Below are 22077 nucleotides of genomic sequence, written 5' to 3' on the forward strand. Positions count from 1 at the left end.
TGCTGTGCGAATATAGTCACGCTTTTTTGTTCTGAAAGAAAGCAACAGAGAGACAGTGCAGGTGGAAGAGAGAGGAGGCAGAGCTACTGAGCGAGAAGGTGAGAGGAGACAGTGATGGTGAGAGAGAGAATGTGACAGTAAAAGAGAAAGAGAGGTGGATGAAGACAATTGCAATGGGAGCAAAGGAGAGAGGAAGTTTTGAAATTGGAAATTTGTGGTAAGTTCTATGGGACCAAACTACTGGCGTCATCGGTCCCTAGGCTTACACACTACTTAGTCTACCTTAAAACTAACTTCGCTAAGGACAACACACACCCATGGCGTGGAGGACTCGAACCTCCGACGGGGCTAGCCGCGCGAACCGTGGTAATACGTCCTAGACCGCGCGGTTATCCTGCGCGGCAAGGAAGTTTTGATGGTCAGAGAGAACCGGTGGCAGAAAAGGGAAACTAAGATGGCACGAGATAGAAGCGTTGGGAGCAAAAGAAAGAGGAGACAGTGGGAATGAAAAATACAGATGAGTAGAAGAAAATGGCTCTGAGCACTATGGTACTTAACTTCTGAGGTCATCAGTCCCCTAGAACTTAGAACTACTTAAACCTAAATAACCTAAGGACATCACACACATCCCCGCCCGAAGCAGGATTCGAACCTGCGACCGTAGCGGTCGCGCGGTTCCAGACTGTAGCGCCTAGAACCGCTCGGCCACCCCGGACGGTACAGATGAGTAGAGACCATACGTACCGTTGGGGGTGAAGGTCTGGAATCTTCTAGACAGGAGAACTCATATTTATAAGAAGGGGGGGGGGCATATTTTGGACCGAAATTATAAACACGTGGGTGTAGGGGGAAAGTGTGTTGGACTCACAGATTTTTTGAGCTGCCGACATGCCATAGAACAAGAAAAAAAAAGAAGAGAGTTTAAGTGAGACAGGAGACAGTGGCAGTGGAGTATCAATGAGAGAAAAAGGATACAGTGGGAGAGAGACACACACAGAGAGCGACAGTGAGAGGGAGAAGATGCTGAGTACCAAGGCCTAACTACAAACAGAGAGCTGGCATAAAGGATTTAGATTGTCTTGTGATAACAGAGCGCGAATATATTCGCATGACAAAATATTTAGTGAATGAGACGGTGTGAGGATAGAAGCAGCGGGTTTCCCACTTCTCTGTCAGAGTCTTTTAAGGAGGGAGATATTCGCCATTTTTCTGCTAAGACAGGAGCGTTTCTCTGCTGGTTTAAGTTTATATTCGAATTTTATACTGAGTGTTACCCAAAGAAATTCGCGTGCACTTTGAATTTATACTTCGGTTGGTACATGTAAAATTTATTCAGTAACAGTTGTAGAAGGTAGAGTAAATAACAACAGAGTCAAGTTGTAGAAGCAACTGCTACTTTTTTATATGTTTCTATGAAATAAAATTTTAACTAATATCCGAAGTACGAAAATTATTCTTACATCTGAATCCATACTTTTAAAGTCGTAGTGGAGTACGTTAGGAAACGTAATTTTTGTTGCAATGTTCTTCCTACTAGTCTTTATGTTTTTGTTCGTTACTCGAGAATTGTAATAGAAATTGCTTATATATTACCATAGTGCTCTGCTTACCTTGACTCCTTCAATATACATTATTTTCCATTGAAGGACTTACGAACGGTGGTCAGAATTATTCTCCTAATTTTAACAATAAATCTTGTTCTGAAGTAATAATATCAGTTTCCGTTGCTTCAATGGATTTAAGCTTGTGTGCACCATCGCAGTTGGAAGTAATTCTTTTGTGATTAGTAACACAGCATCGTTCGGTCATGCGTTTTCGTGTTTTGTGGTTAGACCGTTTGATAAAGGGTGAGACATATCTGAAATGGAAAACAGAAAATGGAGAAGGGAGACAAACGGTGGCTGCCGGTATAAGGACGAATGAGAAGGCAGGGGGGGAGGGGGGAAGCGAGCAAAGCCAGACAAACCCACGGCTCCCTCTAGTGAGCAACTTTTGGCGCTCATTATATTCGCGGCGCTGGACGACGAGGCGCAGATCACAGGGAAAGTGATATAAAGGGTTTCCCTTCCTTGTTCCAGTTGCCAAACATTACACTTTTTCGCACATGATTTACGCAGACATGGCAAACAGTATATATCAGTGTTGGAAGACTTCTCTTTAGATCATCACTGAAATGAAAAGCGGAATATAATATTTTAACGACAGTTCGGAGGAGTCCGAGCCTGAGTACAACCAATATCAAAACATCACAATGGAGACTTTACATTTTCCCCTGAACAGTTATAATGCTGGCAATGAAATTTCGTAACTACTGTTGGGTGCTATGTAATGTAATGTAATGTAGGCTACTGATGTTGAATTAACGTAAATCATGTGCAGCTATGTATACATAATAGTTTGCTTCATAAATTCTGAAAGGAGCTTGTTGAGAGGATAACTTAATTACTCACTTCCATAACTGATATTTTCGTTCGTGTCTGTTCTGATAATTTTCGTGTCAAACTGACATCGTAAACAGAAAGATATTCAATTTCACACAAAGAGCTTTAAATTCTGTAGTGCACGCTGGTAGTCGGTTTGGTCAAAGGTAATGTGACTCCAGCAGTGTGCCAGGGGCATACCTGAACAAGGAAAGGTCGACGCGGGATGCTCTATGCCCATCAGTAACCATGTCTCCGTCAGAATTTTTTAAGAAAGGTTAGAAAGACAGAGGGCGGAAGTGAATAAAAGCCTTGGGTGACAATTGTACTCGGTTTACGGTGCCTCGCGGATGACTTTTTCAGACAGCCTGCAGATTTTGATGATGTCGCCATTACTCTTGCGCGACAGGTTCTCATGAAAATCTTATTTCAATTATAACAGGTCAATGATTGGAGATCCTTTCTTTTTTTCTTTGTGTAAGTACAAGTGAAATTACTGAGGCCGTGTAACGGCCATGCATTGCTTAAATAACTACCTAGTCAGTTGGCTGAATTTATATAATTTTTTGTCATTTCGGAAGTATTATTTTGTTTGTTTGTTTTGTAATTTACAACATTCTACATCTACATCTACATCTACATCTATATTTATATTCCGCAAGCCACCCAACGGTGTGTGGCGGAGGGCACTGTACGTGCCACTGTCATTACCTCCCTTTTCTGTTCCAGTCGCGTATGGTTCACGGGAAGAACGACTGTCTGAAAGCCTCCGTGCGCGCTCGAATCTCTCTAATTTTACATTCGTGATCTCCTCGGGAGGTATAAGTAGGGGGAAGCAATATATTCGATACCTCATCCAGAAACGCACCCTCTCGAAACCTGGCGAGCAAGCTACACCGCAACGCAGAGCGCCTCTCTTGCTGAGTCTGCCAGTTGAGTTTGCTAAACATCTCCGTAACGCTGTCACGGTTACCAAATAACCCTGTGACGAAACGCGCCGCTCTTCTTTGGATCCTCTCTATCTCCTCCGTCAACCCCATCTGGTACGGATCCCACACTGATGAGCAATACTCAAGTATAGGTCGAACGAGTGTTGAAAGCCACCTCCTTTGTTGATGGACTACATTTTCTAAGGACTCTCCAAATGAATCTCAACCTGGTACCCGCCTTACCAACAATTAATTTTATATGAGCATTCCACTTCAAATCGTACCGCACGCATATTCCCAGATATTTTACAGAAGTAACTGCCACCAGTGTTTGTTCCGCTATCATGTAATCATACAATAAATGATCCTTCTTTCCATGTATTCGCAATACATTACATTTGTGTATGTTAAAGGTCAGTTGCCACTCCCTGCACCAAGTGCCTATCCGCTGCAGGTATTCCTGCATTTCGCTACAATTTTCTAATGCTGCAACTTCTCTGTATACTACAGCATCATCCGCGAAAAGCCGCATGGAACTTCCGACACTATCTACTATGTCATTTATATATATTGTGAAAAGCAATGGTCCCATAACACTCCCCTGTGGCACGCCAGAGGTTACTTTAAGGTCTGTAGACGTGTCTTCATTGAGAACAACATGCTGTGTTCTGTTTGCTAAAAACTCTTCAATCCAGCCACACAGCTGTTCTAATATTCCGTAGGCTTTTACTTTGTTTATCAGGCGACAGTGCGGAATTGTATCGAACGCCTTCCGGAAGTCAAGGAAAACAGCATCTACTTGGGAGCCTGTATCTAATATTTTCTGGGTCTCATGAACAAATAAAGCGAGTTGGGTCTCACACTATCGCTGTTTCCGGAATCCATGTTGATTCCTACAGAGTAGATTCTGGGTTTCGAAGCACCACGTTATCCTTTGTCCCATCTGGTTCTGTGTAACGAGGCATAGACAAGTGTAATGTCGATGCAAAACGGTTGTTCATTTAATAACAGTAGGAATTTCAAGTTGCTTTAAAGCCAGTCTATAGATAATTTTAAGTACTAATGGTGGAAAAAATGGGGTCTGTTCATCACCCACCTGAATTTTTGGGGAATTGCTGTATCTATATGTTACGATAATTATGAAGTTTATTATGAACACATGGTGATTATGCGATTGGAGATATGTCCCTATTAGTGTTTACGACTCGAGCGCAAATTTACTTTGGCATCCCTCCTGAATTCTATTTATGCTGTTTCTGTGGTACACACATTATCGGAGAATGTAGAATCACTGCAGAAGGTGCTTCATTGGCTTATTTCGACTGTGGCAATTTCCTTGTCTCTGAATGTGTTTTTTTCCGGCGTGCCACGTGTGGCCAGGAGAGAACTTGTGCATAGCATGCCCATTTGTTGAAAAGTACAGTACACTGCTGGTTACTTTCAGTCTACCGTTTCCCACGAAGGGGCTCTACTAACACGGTCATAGGCATGTAGAAAATTGTCTCCCGTTCCACATGGTTGTGATCACATTTCACACGACTGTGGGTACAGAACAAATTGAGTAGAAATAGGGAAAGAGTTTCACGCAGTCAGAAACATTATTCTGTATTCGTTTTTGTTAAAGAATTGTGAAATTATAACCTTGCTGTTATGATAGAAGGTTGTATACATGGAAGAACCCTGGAGATACTAAAAGGTATCAGATAGATTATATAATGGTAAGACAGAGATTTAGGAACCAGGTTTTAAATTGTAAGACATTTCCAGGGGCAGATGTGGACTCTGACCACAATCTATTGGTTATGACCTGTAGATTAAAACTGAAGAAACTGCAAAAAGGTGGGAATTTAAGGAGATGGGACCTGGATAAACTGAAAGAACCAGAGGTTGTACAGAGTTTCAGGGAGAGCATTAGGGAACAATTGACAGGAATGGGGGAAAGAAATACAGTAGAAGAAGAATGGGTAGCTTTGAGGGATGAAGTAGTGAAGGCAGCAGAGGATCAAGTAGGTAAAAAGACGAGGGCTCGTAGAAATCCTTGGGTAACAGAAGAAATATTGAATTTAATTGATGAAAGGAGAAAATATAAAAATGCAGTAAATGAAGCAGGCAAAAAGGAATACAAACGTCTCAAAAATGAGATCGACAGGAAGTGCAAAATGGCTAAGCAGGGATGGCTAGAGGACAAATGTAAGAATGTAGAGGCTTATCTCACTAGGGGTAAGATAGATACTGCCTACAGGAAAATTAAAGAGACCTTTGGAGATAAGAGAACCACTTATATGAACATTAAGAGTTCAGGTGGAAACCCAGTTCTAAGCAAAGAAGGGAAAGCAGAAAGGTGGAAGGAGTGTATAAAGGGTCTATACAAAGGCGATGCACTTGAGGACAATATTATGGAAATGGAAGAGGATGTAGATGAAAATGAAATGGGAGATACGATACTGCGTGAAGAGTTTGACAGAGCACTGAAAGACCTGAGTCGAAACAAGGACCCCGGAGTAGACAACATTCCATTGGAACTACTGACGGCCTTGGGAGAGCCAGTCCTGACAAAACTCTACCATCTGGTGAGCAAGATGTATGAAACAGGCGAAATACCCTCAGACTTCAAGAAGAATATAATAATTTCAATCCCAAAGAAAGCAGGTGTTGACAGTTGTGAAAATTACCGAACAATCAGTTTAATAAGCCACAGCTGCAAAATACTAACACGAATTCTTTACAGACGAATGGAAAAACTAGTAGAAGCCGACCTCGGGGAAGATCAGTTTGGATTCCGTAGAAATACTGGAACACGTGAGGCAATACTGACCTTACGACTTATCTTAGAAGAAAGATTAAGGAAAGGCAAACCTACGTTTCTAGCATTTGTAGACTTAGAGAAAGCTTTTGACATTGTTTACTGGAATACTCTGTTTCAAATTCTAAAGGTGGCAGGGGTAAAATACAGGGAGCGAAAGGCTATTTACAATTTGTACAGAAACCAGATGGCAGTTATAAGATTCGAGGGACATGAAAGGGAAGCAGTGGTTGGGAAGGGACTAAGACAGGGTTGTAGCCTCTCCCCGATGTTATTCAATCTGTATATTGAGCAAGCAGTAAAGGAAACAAAAGAAAAATTCGGAGTAGGTATTAAAATCCATGGAGAAGAAATAAAAACGTTGATGTTCGCCGATGACATTGTAATTCTATCAGAGACAGCAAAGGACTTGGAAGAGCAGTTGATGGGAATTGATGGTGTCTTGAAAGGAGGATATAAGATGAACATCAACAAAAACAAAACGAGGATAATGGAATGTAGTCGAATTAAGTCGGGTGGTGTTGAGGGTATTAGATTAGGAAATGAGACACTTAAAGTAGTAAAGGAGTTTTGCTATTTGGGAAGCAAAATAACTGATGATGGTCGAAGTAGAGAGGATATAAAATGTAGACCGGGAATGGCAAGGAAAGCGTTTCTGAAGAAGAGAAATTTGTTAACATCGAGTATAGATTTAAGTGTCAGGAAGTCATTTCTGAAATTATTTGTATGGAGTGTAGCCATGTATGGAAGTGAAACATGGACGGTAAATAGTTTGGATAAGAAGAGATGCTACAGAAGAATGTTGAAGATTAGATGGGTAGATCACATAACTAATGAGGAAGTATTGAATAGTATTGGGGAGAAGAGAAGTTTGTGGCACAACTTGACCAGAAGAAGGGATCGGTTGGTAGGACATGTTCTGAGGCATCAAGGGATCACAAATTTAGTATTGGAGGGCAGCGTGGAGGGTAAAAATCGTAGGGGGAGACCAAGAGATGAATACACTAAGCAGATTGAGAAGGATGTAGGTTGCAGTAGGTACTGGGAGATGAAGAACCTTGCACAGGATAGAGTAGCATGGAGAGCTGCATCAAACCAGTCTCAGGACTGAAGACCATAACAACAACAACCTTGCTGTCGACGGTACGTTGAAAACCTCATCTTCCTTCGTTCCTCAGGTCTCAGATTAAATCTGAGTGAGAGTGGGGACCTTTTCGCGTTCCAGTCCGTGCAGCACGATCCCAGGTCCCCCCCCCCCCCCCCCCCGCCACTCCTAGTGCCGTAGGGAACAAAGGGATGCATTCTCCCTGCAACCAGGCCAGAAACCCGTTCACGGACTGAGCGTGGAAGACTTTACAGTTGTATGGTGCTCCCGTTTTACTTGATGATTAACTTTTCCTTTAGTAGGTAGGATTGTGTAATACGTTTTGCTTAGCTACTTGATGCACGGTTAACAGTACTAAAATTCCAGTTCCCCAACGTAAAATCTAACAACTTTCAAATCGTTGCCCACAATACAGTAAGATGAGAAAGTGAAGTCAACGTTTTCATAACGTTTAGAACATAAAATTAACATTTGAAACATATAAAAGGATAAACAGGATATTAAAAAAAGTGTCGAGTACTTTGAGAGGTGGTATTGCTCATAGGAACAAGAAAAATAAGTCCAATAAACGTGGCTCGGGAAATGCAAAGTTCATTAGACGTTCGTACGGAAACGCATACTTTGTGCTATAAACACGTGTTTGCAGGTGCTCAACGTGGCGTCCGTCCATGATAATGCACGTCTCTGCACTCTGGCGCAATGTTGTTGTACCTGCTGGCACACATTGAAGACGCAACCCTGTAGTGTCCGCACATTGTTGATTGGCGTGGCGTAGACAGAGTCCTTCAAGTGTCCCCATAACCAAAGGTCTAGGGGATTGATGCCTGGGGAACGAGCAGGCCACATTTTGCACTTTCCCCTCCCCACCCCCTTCCCCCCTCCCGACCCTTCCAGCGGTCGAAAAGTCTGCATTAGATGTTCGCGCACATTGTGACGAAAGTTTGCAGCTGCGCCATCATTCATGAACCAGATTTACATTCGCTGCTGCAACAGCACAGCCTCCAGCAAGGTAGGCAAAACATCAGTGAGAAAGTCCAGTTAACCTTTGTGATAGCACGTATGGCCCTATTAATCTATCGCCAAGTACGCCTGCATATGCGTTGATTGAGAATCGGTGTTGACGCCCTCCTTCCTGGATTGCTTGGGGATTTACATCTGGCCATAAAGGCTGGTTATGAAAATTCATAACACCATCTCTTGCGAAACCTGCCTCATCGATAAATAAAATCTTGGACGTGAACAGTGGGTCTGCGGAACACTTCTGCAACAGCCATTGACAGAACCTCTATGCCGGCCAGTGTGGCCGAGCGGTTCTAGGCGCTACAGTCTGGAACCGCGCAACCGCTACGGTCGCAGGTTCGAATCCTGCCTCGGGCATGGATGTGTGTGATGTCCTGAGGTTAGTTAGGTCTAAGTAGTTCTAAGTTCTAGGGGACTGATGACCTTAGAAGTTAAGTCCCATAGTGCTCAGAGCCATTTGAACCATTTGAAGAACCTCTATCTGCCATGACGATCCTGAGGCCTTAGGGCCTGAGCGAGCTGTAGATGATATCGATACAGCAGTTTGTCATGAAGCACCCCAGATAAGAGTGAGACACTCCTTCTGCTGTTGCTAATAATCGCACACTGGTCGCAGAGGTTTCTTTCACCGAATGTAGCACACGCTCCTCCACGTCGGACGTGCGGACTGTGCAGGGTCTTCCACTGTCAGTCTTCCGAGGCCAGTGGTACCTGTGTCCCTCAGACGCTGGAAAAGTCTGCCGAACAGCTTATCAGAGGACACTCTGCGCTGTGGATACTTTTCAACATAGAGGACACGGGTTCGTAAGCTGCTTTCATTTGCCAAACCACAGCAGAATATCATATCCACCATTTCACTTGTCGAGTAGTAGGCGACCATTGCTAACAAGTGGTGGAAGAGAGAATATGTGCTTCACCATCTGTACGTACAAACAGCGCAAAAGCGGTAAACATATAAGTGAATCCGCATTTGGAAGAAGATGAAACACCATGATACGTACCCAGAGTTGACAGTACTGTACAATAGGGCACACAACACGACTGGAACCACACAATTGACTGCAGACCAATTAATGGTACAGGACGACAATTATTGAACTATATGAAGTAACTGCCTATTGGCTTCTGTCTCGGGTTCTTCGGCCGACGTTCATCTAATGATTTTTCTGACGTTTCGCCAGCACGAGTGGCTGGCATTGTCAAAGCTTCACCCTCCATTGCCGGTGCTGAACTGGAGGCGAGCTCGCGGCCGCAGACTATATGTACCTGGCGCGCCAACGTCCGAGGGCTTCTCCACGGTCATTTCCGGTGCGGTTCTCCTCTTGCTACCTGCGACGGTCGTTCGCTGCAGTACGGGAAGCCAGGATCCGTTTACCTTAAGGCTTTCCTCTTTCTTGTTGAAACTGTTCGCGTGTTTTTGGATTTCTACAGCTTCTCTGAACAAGCGCGTGTGATAGTGCTTCTCTACAGCCAGAACTTCCGTGTCGGCGAATTTTATTACGTGGTCGGTCTCATTCAGTGCGTGCTCTGCCACGGCCGATTTCTCCACCTGCCCCAACCTGCAATGTCACTTATGCTCTTTGATCCTGGTGTTAATGGATCGTCCAGTCATTCCGACATAAACTTTTCCGCATGTGCAAGGTATACGGTACATTCCCGACATTGCAAGTGGGTCTCTTTTCTCCTTCGTCGATCTAAGACACTCTTTGATCTTCCTTGTCGGTTTGAAAATCATCTTTACGCCGTGTCTGCGCAATATACGGCCGATTCTGTCCGTCACTCTGGGAATGTATGCCAGAAGGGCCGTACCCGACATTTCTTTTTCTGGTTCCTTACTTCGCCGAGTTTTTGGCTCTGTTACACTTCTAATGTAATTTGTGGAGTACCAATTGCTCCTCAGAACAGTTTCCAGGTGTTGCATTTCTCGTTTGAGGTGTTGAGGCTCACATATTTGTCCTGCTCTCGTTACGAGCGTACTAATCATACCTCTTTTCTGGCTCGGGTGGTGGTTTGAAAGTTTGTGCAGACATCGGTCCGTGTGTGTCGGTTTTCGATACACGCTGTGTCCCAGGTTTTCGCCGTCCCTTGAGACCAGCACATCTAGAAATGGCAGTTTCATGTCCTTTTCTACTTCCATGGTAAATGTTACGTTGGCATGGAGGCTGTTCAAGTGTCTCAGGAATTCACCGAGCTGTTCTTCACCATGGCTCCACACCACGAAAGTATCATTGACGTACCTGTACCACACCTTAGGTTTGCAAGTCGCCAGCCACTCGTGCTGGCGAAACGTCAGAAAAATCATTAGATGAACGTCGGCCGAAGAACCCGAGACAGAAGCCAATAGGCAGTTTGTCAACAAGTGGCCACGAAAACCTTAACAATTTTGTATATGAAGTAAAATCGTCATAACGTCTGAACGGTTTGCGTCTGGACGTTCAAACTATACGGTTGGCCGCGGGGGGGATGATGGGGATTAGTATGGTTTGGCTCGCTTTCATTCGCATGGGTTCGTCAATAAGCAAAATTGGCAGAATTGAGGGACTGAGAACTCACATTTCGCGATCGAGAAGTCTCTTCACTTTCAACGGGTGATGTGCAGTGTGCAATGTCCAGTCACGGAATAATGGCTGCGATATTCCTTGATGGAACGGTGAGTAGTGAAAGGTATGTGACACTTTTGGAAGATGATTTAATCCCCATTATCCAAAGTGACCCTGATTTCGGCAAGATGTATATCCTTCAAGACGGAGCTCAACTCCATTGACGCAGGAGAGTCTTTGATGTCCTGGAGGAGTACTTTAGGGGCAACATTCTGACCCTGGGGTACCCAGAGGCCGCGTGGGCCTCGATTGGCCGACATATTCTCCGGATATGAACACATGCTACCCCTTTTTGTGGGGCTATATTAAAGATAAGGTGTTCAGCAATAACCCCAAATGCATTGCTGAGCTGAAAACAGCCAATTAGATCATCGACACCATCGATTTTCCACCACTTCACGGGGCATGCAGAATTTCGCTATTCGTTTGCGCCACGTCATCGCCAATGATGGCAGGCATATCGAACATGTCATAACCTAAATCCGAATATCTGTAGTGACGTTTACATGTTGACTAAAGTGTGTGCACTACGTAGTTTGCAACTAATTTACGTTTTTTTCATATAGATCAATAACTGTCACCCTGTAGGTAGAATACTATGAGTAAGACGTCATAATACCCCGCCGATACATTTGATGGAGTGCCAATGCAGCGTCTGTGCTAATATCTGCTGCCAAGTGTTTATCTCGAAAAGTATGCGTTTCCGGACCTATGTTTATTGGACTTATTTTTCTTGTTTCGATGAGTACAACCACCTCTCAAAGTATTCGGCACATTTTTTGAACACCCTGTATGTGGGTGTACTTGTGTATATCTTGCAGCATAGCTCTGAACTATATGTAGAAATTTCAAAACAACTTAGTATACGTATTGGTAATCTGAGGCATTGACTGTAATGATGAGACAAAACGAGTAATCCTATCTGTGGTGTAAACGCAGGTATAAAGCAGCAACTTTTGCAGATATTTCAGCCAAACTTCGCAGTTATATAGCTTGCTATGTGGAAAAAAGTACGTTTAGTGAGAGTTCTAGAACCACTGGAGCTGACATGCATGTGTGATTGAAAATGAACTATATTTATGACAAATCCACAGTTTTCGGTGTTGCTAGGTTAACTTATAAGAGACCTGATGCCATTTACGCCATACAGGGTACAGTTGATTGTAGGAGAGGGTCACATAACTCGGTAAGGTCTGGAGAAATTTCTTCCAAATTTGGTACAAAATACCGTCAGACTAAGACACACATACCGATAGGAGGGATGAGATATGGATGGGGCAAGAGAAGGGAAACTAAAATGTTGTAGCTGATCACATTATCTGTTAAATAATTATGGCAACGACCCTATAAAACCTATTACTTTACAATTTGCGTACTGCTTTTTAAAAAAGAAGTGAAGCTCTTATTAACGTGAAGGCGAAAAAAGTGATGGGGGACGTATAAATTATAAGACGGACGTGTTATACTTTTAGAAACGTAAATAAAATTAACTTTATTCTTATACTATGAAAGACTTCTAACCTTTTCCAGTATGGTAAGATTTCTGAATAAATAATCCAGCAGACAATGCCAGGTAATCAAATAGTGACATCTACAAGTTATGTTTTCTTTCTTATTTATGAGTCTGCCCATAATTCACTTTGTTCAAGGTTATTGGCGTAATGTGGGGAAAAAGTATGTCTGTGGCAACGAAACAAAAACATACTTACATGAGGACTGCCCCTGTCAGGTTTGTAGATATTGTGGAAATTTGCTAACGTCTAATGCTTGAATCGACTACTACTTCGAAACTATCAAAACTCGAAAATTCTGCACTGAAGAGATATACCGATACTTATCGTCAGACACCAGCTTCTGCCCTTTCTTATCTTGTGAAAGCAACTTTCAGAATTTCTTTCCACTGCCAGATCAAATTGAAATATTTACAAACATTAAAGAAAATACCAAATGACTTGCCAACTCGACAACAATATGGTGAGGTGTATTTGTGCTGATATCGAATATATTGAACGTTGTTTCTCAGAAGTCTACGTGTTTGTTAAATACATTAAGAAAGTGAGGCATCAATACTTCTAAAGACCCGATGCAGGAAGACGGTATTATCATGGGGGAACCATAGCACACAGTAAGCGTTTTGACTGAAGGCGCAGTGCTGGGGACGGAGACGGAACCACCTACTGAGCGTTCCAATTTGGCGCGAAGTTGAACTATATATGTCTTGGCGAAAGAGTAATCTCTTGCACAGCTCGCTGAATTTCACCTCAAAAAAGTACTACAGGGGGCCAGGAGGCTGGACACTACTTTGGAAGACTGATCCAGCGCATCAGATATTTGTCGTCGGTGCTCTAGCGTTGGAGCTGGATACTCCAAGGAACATACACAAGCACTCCGACCTGGTTTCAGACTATACCAGGATACACATACATGCCTGAGTCTCATATCAGATTAGCAACCGTTACTTAGAAGCCTAATGGAAAGTTTCCGGACTGCCTTTGTGTCTCCGTGGTGTACGTGTATGGTAAATGGACTGGTGATACGTTTGCGAACAATCATCATGACTGCTTGGGAGTTCCTTGTGTTAGTTGCGACCATAGTGAAACTTGTCTAATGGTGACCGAAGCTCAATTGTTGATTACGAATCCAGCGTCGGAGGTTATACTCGATGTAAAGGAACGAGAAACATACAAAGGAGGTACCTAGTCTTAATGTCGGCTGTTGTGATTGCTCTGACAAAGATGAGAATAACAGTTGTTTATGAGCCGAAAAGTATCACCCCAAGATAGGCTTGCGATTCCTGGGCAGTCACCCTCTATCAAACTACATCCAGCAAGTGGTCGCCGACAGGGATCGTGCCTAGGCAGTGGGGGGAGCAGCGTTAGAATTGCAAAGGGCTCTCCAAACGTTGCTCGTTCGACTGAAAATGGCCCGGCAGATCAAGTCACAACATTTATCTGGTGTGTCACCCTATTAGCAATCAAAATTTTGCTTTCGAAGAAGCAGATAGATAAAGAAGCAGATAGATACCGAGATTCTGCCTCTCTTCTAGTCACCTGGCATTTTTACTCAACTGTCGAAGCATTCATCACTAATGAACACAATTGTGTAACATTTCTGGGAATCAAACTTGAAGGTGAATGTTGCAATTATGTGGAGAAACATTTCTTCATGGGGACTGGCAGCCGATGGAAGCAGTACAGGTTTTTCTGTGATAATTACAGAAGTTTTGGTCAACACTCTGTGAGATATTATGATGAGTTACTGTTGCTTTTGGTGAGGGTATTTACCATCTAGTGAATAGTTCTTGGCTCAACAAATTGTAATACTAGAACGAGGAAGAACAAAGTGTGCGGGTAGTGTTGGAGCATGGATTGTAGTTAGGGCAAGTTATATATGTGTTGTCATGTTTCTACTCTATGATTATTAGAGAAGGAGGAGGATAAAAACCGGTGTTGGCACTTAGCTAATTCCTCTCTAATAGCTACAAGAGGAGCCCTGGGCATAACGTCCCCGTTAGACAGACGGATCACTACCGACAGTCACATGCTCCCACCTTACTGGGCACTTCGGGGATGGTTGGAATTGAATACAAAATGCTATCACGAAGCTCGCTGTTTAGGATGTTTGAGACATCGCCTGTCTTCCCCTGGGCGACCAAATACTGGGGAATTTGTTCCACCAGAAGGGTTGTAACCGGCAACCTGCGATTCGAAAGTCACAGAAAAAGTGTGAGCTATCGCCCTCGCCAACAGCTGCCGGTTATTTATTCACACAATTTATACTACTAATGGTGAGATGTTGTGGTTCATGACCATTGCTTTCATTGAGTCGGCTTGCTGCCTTCTGCATTATCCCTGGCCAAGCAAGTTGTTATTCCATTGGCGGCCAGGGTGGCCGAGCTGTTCTAGGCGCTACAGTCCTGAACCGCGTGACCGCTACGGTCGCAGGGGACTGATGACCTCAGAAGTTAAGTACCATAGTGCTCAGAGCCATTTGTCATTCCATTAGAAGTAGATTGAGGAAAGAATGAAAGGTACGACGAGGCTTGCAATAGAGAGTGGCAAAGTGTAATTAGTTGAGAGTGTGTACGTTGAGTGCGATCTAAGACAATAATTCATAAGGGTATTTATGATCCGTTGTTGCAAATACAAAAATGCGTGATTTTTTCACCAGTCAAGTTTCGCTTTATTGAGGTAAAGCATCATCAGTGGTCTGTAATTAAGTTTATTTACATTTTGATTTGGTTACGGTGATTTTTTTAATTACAAACCAACTTATTCTTAACGAACTGTTTTTCTATCTAAAAGCAAATCAAAATGTAAATAAATTTAATTAAAGACCACTGATGATCCTTTACCTCAATAAAGCGAAACGCGTCTGGTGAAAAAATCACGTATTTTTGTTGTTGCAACAAAGGAGCAAAAATACCTTCATGAATTATAAAGCAACTAAGAACACACGGCCACACAAATAAAGAATTTAACCACTCAATATTTTGTAAACTCAGGGCTCATGGTGTGGGTTCCTGTAGTTATGTCCTAGTTCATGAACCACGGGCAACGTATGAGTGGCCAAGTAAGTGGTCCCGACAGTCGGGATACCAGTTACTTTGGAATAAGGCTGGGAATCTCGGACACATTCTGAGTCGTGGTCACCTTTGTGCTCATACGGCAAAGACTACCAAATCCACCGGTTAGTCCCTCAGCCGTTAGGGGTAAAACCCAATGGGACTCGGGGAAAGTAAGGCTAGCAACCTGCTTCCCTGGTACTTTAAAGATGATGCTGGCAACAATCAGAGAAGATACGACTCAGGGCTCTTGATTCCAGGCTGGGAAACTGCTGTTTTGCTAGCTCCTGGCAGATGTTTTGTGAGAGATTCGATTGTGTGACGAGGCTTACGTAGCTGTGAAGGCAGCAGTGGGTGTTGCTTTCGTCTCTGGAGTATTAAGTCGAATTCTGTCTGCTGAGCTACGCATTTGACGGAAGCGGTACGTACAAGCATCAGCAATAACCATTACCCACGAGAATTACCATGGCACAGCTCACTTATTTATTTCAGCGGTGTGCCTTTACAGTCCTTGAAATTATAACACCCGCTTTACATGCACAAAACTGAATAATTGGAGCAATGTCACTACTCTGTCGAAAACATTGCGGACAATTACCTTAACAAAAACTACAAATACACAATAGACGTACAAGTCTTACACTCGGAGGAAAAGGGGGCAAACTCAGACAGTTAGAAATTTTAGGAACTAAAAGAAACAGTTGTGTACGTCCTCACACCTACTATTACGAGCAAACCCAATTCAATTATTCACCTTTGTTAGATGATATCACAACACCGAGATAGAAGTAAAACTTTGGGCCTCAATCCATCACTTGATAGAAAACTTTTGGCTGATGCGTAACTTTATTCCTAGGTATGTTTAATCATGTTAGTGTAATTGCTGAATTGTATTAGTCCATATGTGATTTGTCAAAAATGGTCACTGAAACATTTTTACATTAAGCCAAGGATTGATACGTTAAGATGTTGAAAAGACTATCTTTGCCTTATTCTCATGTTTATCTCTGCATTATCATCTTTAAAATCAGTAAAGGGCTTGTAACCCGAAAATTAGATGGTGCAGTGATCATAATGAAATTTGTGAAACAAGACAAGAAATAGTGTTTGTTTGGCTAAAAACAAAACTGTGTGGATGTATAGGGTGTTAATCGGCACCTTGTCGGAGAGTAATACCAAATGGAAAACTGCTGTAAACAGGGAGAATGGGGTATCAATTACCATCCAGTGGCAACCTTAGCGTTTCTCCTGTTCCTTTCTGTGCTTTTTTTTTTTCAACATTTTCTGTGCGGTACAGTGGGTGGCACTACTGTGCAACGAGACACCGATCGGGAGGTAGTGACGGATGTTGCTTGTGCAGCACAAAGCACATATCGGACAGTTGTTTTTTTACAGGTTGCAAACACCACACGCAAAAACATAATTACCATCACACCACCGTCAAATTGTGATTAGCTTTCCTTGGAAGGCAGCGGTGTACCGTAGGTCTCTAGAAGAGCGTAGCGTTCCAAAGGATTGTAAAAGAGCACAGATCATCCACGCTCTCAAGAAGGGACGTCGAACAGATGTGCAGAACTATAGACCTATGTCTCTAACGTCTATCAGTTGCAGAATTTTGGAACACGTATTATGTTCGAGTACAATGACTTTTCTGGAGAGTAGAAATCTACTCTGTAGGAATCAGCACGGGTTTCGAAAAAGACGATCGTGTGAAACCCAGCTCGAGCTATTCGTCCACGAGACTCAGAGGGCCATAGACACGGGTTCCCAGGTAGATGCCGTGTTTCTTGACTTCCGCAAGGTGTTCGATACAGTTCCCCACAGTCGTTTAATGAACAAAGTAAGAACATATGGACTATCAGACCAATTGTGTGATTGGATTGAAGAGTTTCTAGATAACAGAACGGAGCATGTCATTCTCAACGGAGAGAAGTCTTCCGAAGTAAGAGTGATTTCAGGTGTGCCGCAGGGGAGTGTCGGAGGACCGTTGCTGTTCACAATATACATAAATGACCTGGTGGATGACATCGGAAGTTCACTGAGGCTGTTTTGCAGATGATGCTGTGGTGTATCGAGAGGTTGTAACAATGGAAAATTGTACTGAAATGCAGGAGGATCTGCAACGAATTGACGCATGGTGCAGGGAATGGCTGCGAATACATAGAAAGAGAGATTCCTTATCATTTAGCTACAATATAGCAGGTGAACAATTGGAAGCAGTTAATTCCATAAATTATCTGGGAGTACGCATCAGGAGTGTTCTAAAGTGGAATGATCATATAAAGTAGATCGTCGGTAAAGCAGATGCCAGACTGAGATTCATTGCAAGACTCCTAAGGAAATGCTATCCGAAAACAAAGGAAGTAGGTTACAGTACGCTTCTTCGCCCACTGCTTGAATGCTGCTCAGCAGTGTGGGATCCATACCAGATAGGGTTGATAGAAGAGATAGAGACGATCCAACGGAGAGCAGCGCGCTTCGTTACAGGATCATTTAGTAATCGCGAAACCGTTACGGAGATGATAGATAAACTGCAGTGGAAGACTCTGCAGGAGAGACGCTCAGTAGCTCGGTACGGGCTTTTGTTGAAGTTTCGAGAACATACCTTCACCGAGGAGTCAAGCAGTATATTGCTCCCTCCTACGTATATCTCGCGAAGAGATCATGAGGATAAGATCAGAGAGATTAGAGCCCACACAGAGGCATAGCGACAATCCTTCTTTCCACGAACAATACGAGACTGGAATAGAACGGAGAACCGATAGAGGTGCTCAAGGTACCCTCCGCCACACACCGTCAGGTGGCTTGCGGAGTATGGATGTAGATGTAGATGTGTAATTTGGATTGATATTTTGGTGGAGGGAAGCAGAAGCACGCTCGCGGTGTTAACACCCTTCCCCCGGCCCCCGATGCCCCGCGTCAGACGAGCAGCTGTGGGGGACCAGCTCCACAGCTCCACTGCCGTCTGTCGCGACGCTCGCAGCCAGCAGCCGCGTCTCTCGACTCACCATCTTGGAGATGGCCCTGGCCACGCGCACGGGGTCCCCGCGCTGCGAGTCCTTGAGCGGCGACCATCGCAGCGCCTGCAGCGCCGCCGGCAGCACGCAGCTGTCGAACTGGCCGAAGACCCACTCGCGGCCGCGCGAAGAGCCCCACGGCCCGATCCAGATCTTGCCCACGTCGTTCAGCACGTACTCGTCCAGGTAGCGCTCGTTCTCCATGTACACCTGGTCCTCTGCAACGCCAGCGGATCTGCCGTCACGTCACCAGCTGTGCCGAGCGCACTTTGCAGCCGCAGAGACATTACCGTAAAACAGGTCACTTGACACTCCCATCACTAAGTTAACGTTTTCTAGAGCTGGCGTTTTTACGAACAACTGGCTTGAACCACACTAACAAAAGTAATGCAAGAGCTTGATCTATATAGGTCAAATATTGATGGAAGGAGATAAAATTTAAAAGACTAGAATGAGGAAATGGGGAAACGAGTCCCACAAGGTTCAATACTGGGGCCAGTGCTGTTCTATCTATTATGTGAGAGGCCTTCCCTTCAACACACACAAAGAATAGTCAATAATTTATTCAGATGCCAGAAACTGTACATGATGGTTGAACAGAAAGTAGTGTACTGCAGTTTTTTTTCTTCAACAATTCCCTATTGAACATGATGAGAATTACACTCACGGAAGAATATTGTTTTAGCCGGCCATGGTGGCCGAGTGGTTCTAGGCGCTACAGTCTGGAACCGCGCGACTGCTACGGTCGCAGTTTCGAATCCTGTCTTGGGCATTGATTTTTGTGATGTCCTTAGGTTAGTTACGTTTAAGTAGTTCTGAGTTCTAGGGGACTGATGACCTCAGAAGTTAAGTCCCATAGTGCTCAGAGCCGTTTGAACCATTTGAGGCAATGCTGGAAGGAGATAAAATTTAGAATGAGGAAATGGGGAAAGGAGTCCCACAAGGTTCAATACTGGGGCCAGTGCTGTTCTATCTATTATGTGAGAGGCCTTCACTTCAACACACACAAAGAATAGTCAATAATTTATTCAGGCGCCAGAAACTATACACAAGGGTTGAACAGAAAGTAGTGCACTGCAGTTTTTTCCTTCAACAATTCTCTATTGAACATGATGAGAATTACACCCACGAAAGAATATTGTTTTAGCCGGCCATGGTGGCCGAGTGGTTCTAGGCGCTACAGTCTGGAACCGTGCGACTGCTACAGTCGCAGGTGCGAATCCTGTCTCAGGCATGGATGTGTGTGATGTCCTTAGGTTAGTTATGTTTAAGTAGTTCTGAGTTCTAGGGGACTGATGACCTCAGAAGTTAAGTCCCATAGTGCTCAGAGCCATTTGAACCATTTGAGGCAATGCTAGAAGGAGATAAAATTTAGAATGAGGAAATGGGGAAAGGAGTCCCACAAGGTTCAATACTGGGGCCAGTGCTGTTCTCTTTATTATGTGAGAGGCCTTCACTTCAAAACATACAAACAATAGTCAATAATTTATTCAGACGCCAGAAACTATACACAATGGTTGAACAGAAGGTAGTGTACTGCAGTTTTTTTCCTTCAACATTTCTCTATTGAACATGATGAGAATTACACTTACGAAAGAATATTGTTTTAGTCAGCTGTGGTGGCCAAATGGTTCTAGGCGCTACAGTCTGGAACCGCGCGACCGCTACGGTCGCAGGTTCGAATCCTGCCTCGGGCATGGATGTGTGTGTTGTCCTTAGGTTAGTTAGGTTTAAGTAGTTCTAAGTTCTAGAGGACTGATGACCTCAGATGTTAAGTCCCATAGTGCTCAGAGCCATTTTTTTTAATATTGTTTTGTCTACACACCCTATTTTTCCCCGTAATCCCCATTCCGGTCCTTAGCCTTCCTCCAGCGCGAAAAAAGGGCGTGTATGCCCTGTCGGCACCAGCCCTTGTCCTGGTGGAGGAGCCAGCGTCTCACTGAGTGAATCACCTCCTCATCGTCCTCAAAATGTCTTCCACGAATGGCATCCTCTAATGGCCCAAACAAGTGGAAGTCCCAGGGGGCTGGCCAGGTGTTGCACGTGTGACAGCCTTGGATGGTCTCCCCGACCGCTGCAAATCGTGGAGCTCCACCGAACCGCCTTCTGATGACCTAACCCTCCGTGCCCAACCACTAACTATACTTCTGTCGACAGCATATGCTCCATTAACTTTGCACAAGTGTTTGTGAGTATTCCGCACAGTTTCGTTCTCTGCAGTGAGAAATTCAATGACGACACGTTGCTTGTAACATACATCACCTACAGACGCCATTTTGAAACTGTCCTGCAGCTACGCTATCTGTCGGAAGTGACGGAAACTTGGCGCGCTCACTCAGGGATCTTCAAATAATACATACGTAACGTTTTGCATTCGTAGCATTTTTTCGGCTGAGAAAAAAAAATGCGGTGTGTTACTTTCTGGGCAACCTTAGTATTAGGTCTTCGACATTGCTTCCGCCATTGGTTCTCCAAATTCGATGATTTAATATGAAAAACTTTATAAAATATTACGTTTCAGAACAATAGCAGTATTTGTCCCGAAATTACTTTATGTCATTGACGCGTTTCACCACTTCGAGGCATCATGAGATTGCCTACAAAAGCACGAAAACCGATCAATTAGAAATGGAAGAAAAGGGCATGGTCCTATACTTCACGGCTAAGCAGGCAACGTCAACTAAAAGTAATAAAAACTTACGTAAAAGTAGCTGGATACGTGACCCGCCAGTCATAAAACTTCATATAATGTGAAAGACACAAAGGTAACAGGATGTACAGGTTGTATCAAAAAGAATCATCCGGCTTGATACGTCTATACTTCTGAAGCTAATAAACATATACAACGAATTTTGTTTTTATATGAATGGGAAACTCAAAAGTGTTGTCCATACTTTTTCATAGGTGCTCAATATACCTCTCTTGAGATGCACGGCATTTGTCAAGGCGGTATTCAAATTGTTCCCACACTGCAGCGAGCATGTCTTGAGTTACAGCGTCCTCACCTGCTTTTATGTAGTTGTTCCGTACCCAATATTCTCACATTATGACGGTTCACCTTTCCATTTAAATGGAATGTTGCCTCGTCACTAAACATTAAGCGTGGAAGAAAACTGTCATCCTCCATGTTGCCAAGAAGGAAATTACAGAACTCCATATGTTGTTGTTTGTCACCTTCACGAAGAGCTTACAGTAGCTGGATTTTGTGTGGTTTCATGTGTAAACGTCGACGCAACACACTCCAGATGGACATCGGGGCCATGCTGAGCTGTCTAGTAGCACGGTGAACGGATTTCTACGGACTCCTTGTGAAACCATGGCGGATGCGTTCGACGTCTGTGTCAGACACTCGGGGACGGCCCGGAATTTGCCTTTACACAAACAACCTCGGATTTGTTCATGCCATCGCCTAATGTTCTATGCTGTAGGAGGATCCAGAGCATACCTAGTACGAAAGTCAGGTACGAAAGTCAGGCTGAACAGTTATTACTACCGGAAGGCGTTCGATACAGTTCCGCACTGTCGCCTGATAAACAAAATAAGAGCCTACGGAATATGAGACCAGCTGTGTTGCTGGATTGAAGAGATTTTAGCAAACAGAACACAGCATGTTGTTCTC

General features: G+C 43.8%; 1 protein-coding gene across 1 annotated transcript in view; it reads right to left on the reverse strand.

The window, feature by feature from the left end:
• The window catches only part of LOC126094833 (hemocyte protein-glutamine gamma-glutamyltransferase-like), a 369792-nt gene that overhangs the window by 237442 nt on the left and 110273 nt on the right, over positions 1-22077 (reverse strand). The window contains exon 5 of the mRNA XM_049909430.1: positions 18450-18676. Coding sequence (XP_049765387.1) covers positions 18450-18676 — 227 coding nt within the window. The remainder of the gene's footprint in view (positions 1-18449; positions 18677-22077) is intronic.

This window comes from Schistocerca cancellata, chromosome 8 (assembly GCF_023864275.1).
Source record: "Schistocerca cancellata isolate TAMUIC-IGC-003103 chromosome 8, iqSchCanc2.1, whole genome shotgun sequence".
Lineage (NCBI taxonomy): Eukaryota > Metazoa > Arthropoda > Insecta > Orthoptera > Acrididae > Schistocerca > Schistocerca cancellata.